The following is a 9978-nucleotide window of genomic DNA, read 5'->3' on the forward strand; positions in this document are numbered from 1 at the left end:
ATAGGTTTAGGCTGAAGAGATGGCTCAGCAGTTGATGATCCAAGCTCAGTTCCCAGTGCGTCAAGCAGCAAGCATGCATGTGGCACACATGCAGGCAAAGCATTCACATATGAAATACAATCAAATACAATAATCTTCCTGTTTTAACCATCACAAAGCCTTGGGTCAGTGTGGTGGCACAGACCTATCAGTCCCAGCACTCAGGAGGCAGAGGAAGGCAGCCCTCTGAGTTCGAGTCCAGCCTGGTCTATAGAGCAAGTTCCAGAATATCCAGGGCTACACAGAGAAACCCTGTAATGACAAAACAGGTGTGAGTGTGGAGAGACAGCGCAGCGGTTAAGAGCACTGGCTGCTCTTCCAGAGGTCCTCTGTTCAATTCCCTGCAACCTCACAGTGGCTCACAACCATATAGGAGATCTGGTGCCCTCTTTTGGTAGGTCTGTGCAGACAAGAGCATAAAAACAAAAAAATCCAGGGCGGTGGTGGCATAAGCCTTTAATCCCAGCACTGGGGAGGCAGAGACAGGCGGATTTCTATGACTTCAAAGTCAGCCTGGTCTACAAGAGTGAGTACCAGGATAGCCGAGGCTAAAAGAAACCCTATCTCGGGGTAGGGGGCATGGTTAGAGGCTAATCTGGTATATATGTGACCTTGCCTGTGTAGTCCACCGAACATCTCTTGGGTTTAGATCTATTCCCAGGCTAGACCCACTGGATTTGTTGAGGTTTGTGGGTAGGGCCAAGGGCAATTCCTGGGTCCTGGTCTGAAATCCTGGGAGGCCATTTGCCGAGGTGGGGACGGGAACGTACTTCGGAGTAGCACATTCTACAATTACATTCTTTTGTAGTTTCCTTCCCTGTGCTGTGCCTCAGTCTGCAGGAAAGGCACGACTTCCTCCCTGGTGCTAATGGTCTCACACAAACTAAGGAATGTACTGAAGCTTCCAGCCTTAGTCGAGTTCTGCTGGGGACACCTTGCAGTTCCCTCAGCCTGCCATGCTTTCCCAGTCACCCCAACACGGCTTGTCCTCCTACCTGGAGCCTGAGCCACCCCAGCTTCTTCTCCCCAGCTCTGGTGCTTTGTTTTTTTTTTTAAGACAGTCTCATTTCTAGGGACAGCACTGCTTTCTTAGGATGCCTTTTGTCTCCAGTGTGGCGTGACTAGTTCTGGCCTTGTGGAAACCCTGTGGGTGGTGGTGGGTCTTACTGCTTCCTCAAAGTTCTAACATAGGAACTGCATCTGTGTCAAAGTAAAACTATCCCCTTAGGCTGGAACACTCCAGCTCAGACCCTCTAACTGTAGTAGTGGCCAGTACACACAGGGTGAACATTAGCATACCTATAACTTATTCCAGTGGCTTGTTCAGTGGGATTGGGGCACGTGATGTTGTTTGAGACATGGTTTCTCTGTGTAACAAGCCCTGGCTGTCCTAGAACTTGCTCTGTAGACCAGGCTGTCTCTGTGTCCTGAGTGCTGGGGTTAAAGGCTTGTACCACCACGTCCCAGCATTGTTTAGTGTTTTTGAAAAAGGGTCTGTGGTAGCCCTTCAACTTATGTAGCCAAGAGTGACTTTTCCAACCTTGCGTCCTGTTTCTGCCTCAAGTGCTGGACACTTAACAGGTGTGTGCCACCATGTCTGCCTGCCCTTACTATGTAGCCCAGGCTATCCTTAAAATTGTAGTCCTCCACCCTCAGCCTCTCAAAAGTGCTACGCTGCAGCATACCACGCAGGCTTCTATTTTTCTAGTAACATCAACACATCCCAAGGTTACTTTTAGCCAGAAAAGGGCTGGCAGTCTCAGTATGTACATATACCAACAGAAAGAAGTCCTAGTCAACGTTGGTCCTAGTTTAGAGACAGTGCTGACCGTTCTTTGTGGGAACCTGCCCACTCTCTGGGAGTTCTTTCTCATTTTTCTTTTTTAGATGATTTGTGTGAAGTGTTGTTTTGCCTGCATGTGTGTGAGGGTGTGACCCCTTGCAACTTGAGTTAACAGACAGTTGTGAGCTGTCATGTGGGTGCTAAGAATTGAACCTGGTCCTCTGCAAGAACAGCCAGTGCTGTTAACAGCTGAGCCACCTCTCCAGTCCTCATTTTTCCTTTATAAACCTATGTTCACTGGGTGGTGGTGGCGGCACACGGCTTTAATCCCAGCACTCCGGGAGGCAGAGACAGGCAGATCTCTGTGAGTTTGAGGCCAGCCTGGTCTACAGAGCTAGTTCCAGGACAGCCAGGTCTGTTACACAGAGAAACCCCGTCTTGAAAACCAAAAAATAAACAAATAAACCTATGTTTCTCTGCTAAAAATAAGTAAAACAAAACAAATCAGGCAAGTCTTTATACTAGGGATATACAGCCCTACCTGGAAACTCAGTGAGGGGCAGAGGATTAGCTTAGAGTGCCCATCTAGACACAAGACCACAGGGAAAAAAATTTTTTATGCCCTTTTAATTTACTTTATGTCCTCTGTCTACATGTCTTTTTTTCAAAAAAAAAAAATTATTTATTGATTATGCATACAACATTCTGTGTGCATGTCTGCAGGCCAGAAGAGGGCACCAGACCTCATTACAGATGGTTGTGAGCCACCATGTGGTTGCTGGGAATTGAACTCAGGACCTTTGGAAGAACAGGCAATGCTCTTAACCTCTGAGCCATCTCTCCAACCCCCTCTGTCTACATGTCTATGTATTGTTTGTGCCTTATGCCAGCTCCTTCTGGAACTGGAGTTGAAGATGGCAGTGGGCTGCCATGCGGGTATTGGGACTCCAAGTCTGGTCTTCTGGGAGAGCAGCCAGTGCTCCTCACTGCCACGCCATTGATCTCTCCAGCCCACAATTTTTATTATTATTTTTTAATTTTTTTTTGGTTTTTCGAGACAGGGTTTCTCTGTGGTTTTGGAGCCTGTCCTGGAACTAGCTCTTGTAGACCAGGCTGGTCTCGAACTCACAGAGATCCACCTGCCTCTGCCTCCCGGAGTGCTGGGATTGTACCACCACCGCCCGGCCTTCAGCCCACAATTTTTAAACAAAAACAAAAAACTGAGAATATATCCGAGTGGTGGCGCACGCCTTTAATCCCAGCACTTGGAAGGCAGAGGCAGGTGGATCTCTGTGAATTCAAGGCCAGCCTGATCTAGAGAGTAAGACAGCCATGGTTATCCAGAGAAACCTTTTTTTTTTTTAAAGATTTATTTATTAGATATACTGTATTCTGTACCAGATCTCATTACATATGGTTGTGAGCCACCGTGTGGTTGCTGGGAATTGAACTCAGGACCTTCGGAAGAACAGGCAGTGCTCCTAACCTCTGAGCCATCACTCCAGCCCCCAAGAGAAACCCTGTCTTGACAAACAAAAATAAAAAGCAAAACTGGGAATACCGGCATGTTGTCTTTAAACAGGTTTTTTGTTTTATCACAAGAACACACGACACTGGTTTGTCTGATTCTGTGCCTGAGGAAAGCTGTCAGAGGAAGCCTGTATGGCACACAGCTGGCAGAGCCTCCAGAGGTGAATGCAGGCTGCTGGCTTGGCATCCGTGCACGTTCCCAGCATCTGCCTCAGCAGGAAGAAGCTCCTCCTGACATTGTACTGTAATATACATTACATAGGATGTATCCATATATGCTGGGCATCCATATATGCTGGGCATCCATAGGAGCAGGATGTGAGCCCTGGAGGGGGCTCTTAGGTGCCCAGCGCTGGATTAACAGCCTAAGCACTGACAGACCCCACACGCAGTGACAGCTCCATTCCCAAGTCTTGTCAACAATAGGGTTTACTTTTAATGTGGCAAGAGATCCCCAGGAGGCACTCGTCTTGGCTCCTGGCACCAGGACCCAGCAGCTTCCAGGGAACAGCTTTTTTGAAGGACAGATGATGTGCTGACCTGGTCCCCAAGTGAGGTGGGCCTCTAGGTGCCCAGGGCAGGGTCAGGGGAAGTCATTGTAGGGCAAGCGGAAGGGGTAGAGCGGAGTGTATCTTGAATCCTGCCAGAGTAGCTTGTCCTCCAGGAAGGCGATGGAAGGCAGGGTGAGGACCAGAGTCTGGTGTTTGAGCATGCTGTACACATTCAGGCCTGGGATGTGAGCGCACAGTCAGGGTGTGGCTGTCTTCTAGTTCAGACCAAGTCCCTCTTATCTGAAGCCTGAGCCCCTGCTCTCCTCTAGGGTATACTGCTAGTCTTTAGGTCCCACTGAAAAAGGAACTGAGGAACTACCTGCCTTTACATCAGCCCAGTATTTGACTGTGACCCCCCCCCCATGCCACATTCCAATGAGGAGGACCCGGGGAAGTGGATGAACACACTGTATCACTGGAAGACCAGGATCAGCAGGCACCGTGTGAGGAAAAGAAAAGGACAGGGGAAACCAGCTCTCACCCAGGTGCTCATGCTTGCCCCCTGCAGGCTATGTGTGGAAGAGACTTTAGCAGATAATGACCTCCCAGGGCTTCTTTCAGTTGGGGCAGCTGAAGGATGGAGGAGTGGACAGGAGGCCCTGGGTCCTGGCTTCCACCCCAGCACCAAAACTAAATGGTAAATTCTTAGGCATGACACTCAGTCATGGTGTGACTGTACAGGGTTTGAACTGCCCAAAAATAACAGTGGAATCTGTGCTAGTTTGCGCCAAGGTTCCCAGGTGAGGGCTTGTGGGGTGAGGGCTGGGCCCATCACTCACCAACTGCAGGGATCAAGTTGAAGCTCTTGAGCCTGGAGGTGGCTTCCACAACATTCTTGGGCATCTCTTCATGTGTCCTGGAACACATGGATGCTAAGAAGGTAAGTCTGGCAAGGCAGAACACAAGAGACTTGGCCCCTACTTCCCCACCCTGCCCTGTGCCCTCACAAGTCTACAAGGAGCACAGAACTCCCCCAGTGGCGGTACTGGGCCAGCTCTGTCAGGTACTGAGGGTCTGCAGTGGGCAGTTCCAGAGAATCCACGATGTGAAGGTCATCCTATGGAGAGAGAGAATTTTGGGCTGTCCTAGGACCACCAGGCGCCAGCTGTTTTCCCACCCAGCTGTACTGGATCATACCTGCATCAGCTTGACAGTCAAGGCCACCTTGAGGCCCAGTGCCCTCACTTTCATGGGCAACATGTAGTAATAACTTGTAGGGCCTCGGGGACCATGGGCTACGCCTCCTGCAGGGACAGTGTGGCATGTGAACAGGTGCTGGTCACTGCTGGGCTGGGAGGTCAGAAATCAGCCTGATGCTTGAGACAGAGTGGTGGAATGGGCAATAAACAGGAGCTGGAGGAGCTGGGAAGGACAAGAAAGACTGGAGAGGGGAGGAGGGTCTGTGGATATGCACGAAGATAGTCATCCAACTCTAGTACAAGACACTGAAGGAGAATAAGAGACCAGCTTGGGATACACAGCAAGACCCAGCCTCAAAAGAAAAAAATACACGACCGCATTATCAAAGGAGGTGAGGGCTGTAGCTCAGAGAGGGCCTGCCTAGTGTGCACACAACCTTGGGTTCCACCCCCAGCACTGCATCAACAGGCTTGGTGGTGCAGGGCTCAGATCTCTGTGCCTCATGCTCAGCATGCCTTAGTGCAGTGTCACCTGTCCCAGTGGGCTAAGAAGCTGGGGACTCACGTGTCCCTTGTCATGGGAGTTGTGGGCATCTGGGACTCCCTCCCAACGGGGCACCACTCACCTCCCCGCCATATGGGGGAACGGATGCTGCCATGCCGGGCACGGCCACTGCCTTTCTGTTGCCAGGGCTTGCGGCCACCACCACTCACCTCAGCCCTGGTCTTGGTCTTAGCATAGCTCTGTGAGTACAAGAGTGGGTGAGGTTCAGACAAATGGCAGCAAAGACTGTCTTAGGGAGGCAATGGGGGAGGAAAGGGACCTTGTTCACAGAGCACCTGACGTTTCTGTGTGCTAGCTTGCTGGGCTGAGACCCAGGCCTCCCCACACAGCCCCAGACTCTATGTTCAATTTCTCTCCTCGGCTGCGGCAATGCTGCAATTACAGGCTCGGGCCATCACATCTGACTCCCTTGTTGACTCCTGAATGTTCTCGGCACAAAACTCTTGCCTCTCACCGACAAAGTGATAATACTAGGCTGTGTGGTTCTTTCCAGAGTATTCAGGCATGCAGTCCCCACTAACCTCACTCCAGCTGCACTGCCTGTCAGGTTAGTCAGACTATAGGTAGAGTACGTAAATGTCCCTTTATGGCTGGAGCATGGCTCAGCAGTAGAGTACCTGTCTAGAAACTCTAATGAGGGGCTGGTGACGTAGCAAGTGAGGCGGTGGTGGATTATTAACAGAGAAACTGCCCACCCAACCTTTGAGGCTCTAGGTCCATCACCCAGTACACAGCACCGAGGACCTCTCTCTAGAGAGGTGATGTGCACCCAGTCTAACTACTGATTCTGTTCACCTCTCCCACTAGCCTGAGTCCTCGGGGCAGGAGTCTGCTGCGCTGCAGACCCGCTAATGTAACACCCACAATGATGGGTACTGAGGTATGACCTGAGAAGTGACCTCCTCTGAATGGCACAGGCAGACAAGGCCTGAGCCAGGCTGTTTCCAGAGTTCACACTCGCACACCTCTGAGTCCAGTGGGCTCTGCCCAGCTACTCAGGACACTCACGATTCTCTTGAAGTTCTTCTGCCAGACGGCAACCTGGTGCAGAACATCCAGCCTGGAAAAAGGGAAGGGAGACCTAAGAGGGACACCCCAATTGAGACTCTCCCACACCTGCACCCCAGTAAAGGGATCCTGGGTGTTCCTTCAGGTGTTCAGGACTCTGTCTTCTACTCTGTGACAACCACAGCTGACACCGCCTCAACTCAAGCCCATCAATGTGCCACGGAGCCCAGTCAGGCTTGGTGGCTATGCCTCCTGGTACTCAAGAGGCTAAGGCAACAAGATGGAAAGCTAAAGGCCTGGCTGTGCTTGATGGTAAGACTCCATCTCCCGCCGGGTGGTGGTGGCGCATGCCTTTAATCCCAGCACTCGGGAGGCAGAGGCAGGAGGATCTCTGTGGGTGCTGGGATTAAAGGTGTGCGCCACCACCACCCGACTCAAATATATATATATATTTGGTTTTTCGAGACAGGGTTTTTCTGTGGTTTTGGAGCCTGTCCTGAAACTAGCTCTGTAGACCAGGCTGCCAACTCAAATATTTTTTAAGCAAACAAAACCAACATATAATACAGAACTCTTAAATAAAGGTGAGATTTACTGGCATTATAGATGTGTCTCTGTGTGTGTCAGAGGACAATCCTAGGTATTGGTTTTCTTGTTTGCTGATGTTAATACCAGGCTACTGGCCTTGGAGCTTACTCCTGGGCACACTCCTGTGTCCACCTTCCATATGTGAGCAGGAGTGCTGGATTACACACATATTCCACCACACTTGACTTTGTGTGGGTTCTAAGGGTTAAACTCAGACTCGTGTGCAGGTGCTCTGCCTACTGACCCGGCTCCCCAGCCCTGCAGTAAGCCTGGTAAGTCACTAAGTATCCATCACTGACTGTGCTTCCAGCCACATGCTACTAGTGTCCACTGAGGGCAATGTGGTGGGAAGAGCAATCTGTGGGCAACTGATACAGCTCAGTGGGTAGAGGCACTTGCAGCGAAGCCAGACACACGATGAAAAGAGAAAATCAATTCCCATAAGTTGTCCCCTCAGTGCCATACATGCACTGTGGCACACGTCTGTCGTTCCCCCCAAAAAAGGGAAAAAAAATGAAAAGCCCCAAGTTCATCATGGAGATGGTAGGAAGTTGCAGCCTGGCCTGACAGTACACACCTTTAATCCCAGCACTAGGGAGGCAGACAGGAGGGTCTCTGGGTTCACGGTCTACTTGGTGAATTCCAGGACAGCCAGAATATACAGAGACCCAGGAAAACAACAACAAAAGAAGCCAGTGGTGGGGGAGGCAGCTCTTCCTACAGTATCTCACCTAGATATTTCTCTACAATCTTAAGATTTACTTTATACATGCACGTGTCTCCTGCCTGCATATATAAGTATATATGTACATCACATGATTGTTTGCCTGATGCGCACATATCCAGGAGTGAGCACAGCTTCAAACTACAGTTAGACGGTGCAAAAATTCCGTTTCAGCCTTTCCCATGCCAGTATTACATTACAGGCACATGCCAACAAATCCGGCCTTTTTTCGAGACATGGATCCTTTGTAGTACTGGCTTTCCTGGAGCTCAATCTGTTGATCAGGCTGGCCTCAAACTCACAGAGATCCCCCTGCCTCTGCCTCCCGAATGCTGGATTAAAGGCGTGTACCACCACCACCCGGCTAAGTCTGGCCTCCTTCTCAGCCATTTTTGAAAACGTTAATTCAAGTCAACGATACTTAGCATTTTTATTTTTACTTATGGCGTCACATAGCTCAGGCTGGCCCAGGACTCACCCTGACTATTAATTTCTCTACGCTCCTATCTCCACCTCCACTGTGCTGGGATTAGAGGTGTGGGTTCCTATGACGGCTGTGTAGAATAGTGGAAGAGAGCCCAGGGCCTCGTGCCCAGCTGGAGCACTTGCTGCTCTAAAGTCAACGTTTCTAGAGAACTTCGTGTGTGCAAATTTAATCTACCCAGTCATCACCCCACTTCCTGAGTTCTGAGAAAAGGGGGACCCAGCACCAGAGAGTACGGCAGGATTTAACAGCCCAAGGTGTTTGTTGGGTTACGTACGTCCTTTGTCCTTCCGCCCTGTGGCAGTTAAACCGAGGCAAAGCCCTCCCACGGCAGCCTGCACTCACCGGGGCGCCGTGGCAAACACATCCGGGTGCAGCTCCGCCAGGCCGACCCGCTCCTGCTCGAAGCCACGCAGCGACTCGACCCAGGCCTGCACGGGGCGCCGGTGCGCGGGGACCCGGAGCTCGCATTTGCGCAACACGGGACTTAGGAGACCTGGGGGTCGGGGAATGAATGAACACGGGTCAGGAACAAAAATCAACACTTCCGCTGCATCCTCCCAACTCTGTGCCAAGCTGTGATCCCGGCCGCCTCACCCGCGCTATCCCCCGGCTCCGAGCTCTCGGTTGGCCGTGCCGAGTGCTCCGCTAGCGAGGTGAGGACCTGGAAAACGAGGAGCGTTTATTTAGAAGTGCTCCCTGAGAGTTCACAACCTTGCACCTCCGACCCTGACCTCAGCTGGGCGCCCTACCCGGGAGCCAGAGGGTCGATGCCAGGCCTGCGAAGCAGCCCGAAACAATCGCAGCATCGCGGGTCAAATCGCAGAGTGGAGATCCCGAGCCCCAAGGAGGCTTGCGGCCAGTGATGATGACGTCAGGCCGCGCTGCCAGACGTCACGAACGCGACTCCGCGGCCCTCGGCTCTAGAACGCGCAGTTTTGCTGATGCCCGTGAGCGCCACTGACGCCAGAAGCCCCGCCCCTAGGGACGCGGCGCTGGGAGTTAACCAATGAGGTTCACTTGAATGTTAATCTTTTGACTGACTTTGGACAAGACTTCCTGCCACGCTCCTTATGTTTTGACAGCTTTTTCAGCGTCTAACTTAACCCCGTCTTACCGTTACCGTTGTTGGTATAAACTGGTGTTTGTCTTTCAGAGTCAGGCTCACTATGTAGCCCAGGGTGGTCTCGAACTCAGAGAGCCACCTGATTTTGCTTCCTAAATGCTGAGATTAAAGATGTGTGCCAGACTGGGTGTAGTGTTGCACTCCTTTAATCCAGGCAGATCTTTGTGAGTTCGAGGCCAGCCGGTCTGTGTCGTAAATTCCAGGACAGTGAGAATGAGAAAATTAGAGAAAATAAAATTTCTGGAAAACTAGACAAAATAAAACAAACAAAAAGAGCGTGTGCCTCGACATCTACGTCTATTATTTCCTTTTCCGAGTACATTTTAACTTTTTAAATTTCTTTTTTGGGGAGTATATGTGTGTAGGTCAGGATTACTAAAGGAGTTGGAGCTTTCCTTCTACCTTGTGGATTGAATTTAGGTCCTTGGTTTGGCAGCAAGA

At 50.9% G+C, this 9978-nt stretch overlaps 1 protein-coding gene across 2 annotated transcripts; it reads right to left on the bottom strand.

Annotated features, from left to right (window-relative positions):
* Positions 1-3390: 3390 nt before the first annotated feature.
* Mrpl4 (mitochondrial ribosomal protein L4) lies at positions 3391-9382 on the bottom strand. 2 transcript variants are annotated; one of them, XM_050125557.1, is made up of 9 exons: positions 9164-9382; positions 9009-9075; positions 8689-8907; positions 6616-6667; positions 5669-5786; positions 5041-5147; positions 4851-4960; positions 4683-4759; positions 3391-4081 (listed from the first exon to the last, which is right to left on the bottom strand). In XM_050125557.1, exons 3-9 carry the CDS (start codon positions 8880-8882, stop codon positions 3936-3938), a joined length of 804 nt encoding a protein of 267 aa, XP_049981514.1. In that variant the 5' UTR covers positions 8883-8907; positions 9009-9075; positions 9164-9382; the 3' UTR covers positions 3391-3935. The 2 variants fall into 2 exon arrangements, with proteins under 2 accessions (XP_049981514.1, XP_049981513.1); XM_050125556.1 differs by having other exon boundaries at positions 8757-8907; positions 9164-9366.
* Positions 9383-9978: the final 596 nt, after the last annotated feature.

The sequence above is a fragment of the Alexandromys fortis genome, unplaced genomic scaffold (genome assembly GCF_014885135.2).
Source record: "Alexandromys fortis isolate MF-2015 unplaced genomic scaffold, M_Fortis_MF-2015_v1.1 scaffold_242, whole genome shotgun sequence".
In the NCBI taxonomy this organism is placed as follows: Eukaryota; Metazoa; Chordata; class Mammalia; order Rodentia; family Cricetidae; genus Alexandromys; species Alexandromys fortis.

What these genes read in the sequence shown, in the direction of transcription:
- Mrpl4 (XM_050125556.1), bottom strand. Translation starts at nt 9,220, where the DNA reads ATGCTGCGATTGTTTCGGGCTGCTTCGCAGGCCTGGCATCGACCCTCT. An exon ending in TCTGTGCTCCTTGTAGACTT is followed by an intron (nt 4,760 to 4,850) that starts GTGAGGGCACAG and finishes CATGTGTTCCAG; the next exon opens with GACACATGAAGAGATGCCCA. An exon ending in CAACTTGATCCCTGCAGTTG is followed by an intron (nt 4,082 to 4,682) that starts GTGAGTGATGGG and finishes CTCACATCCCAG; the next exon opens with GCCTGAATGTGTACAGCATG.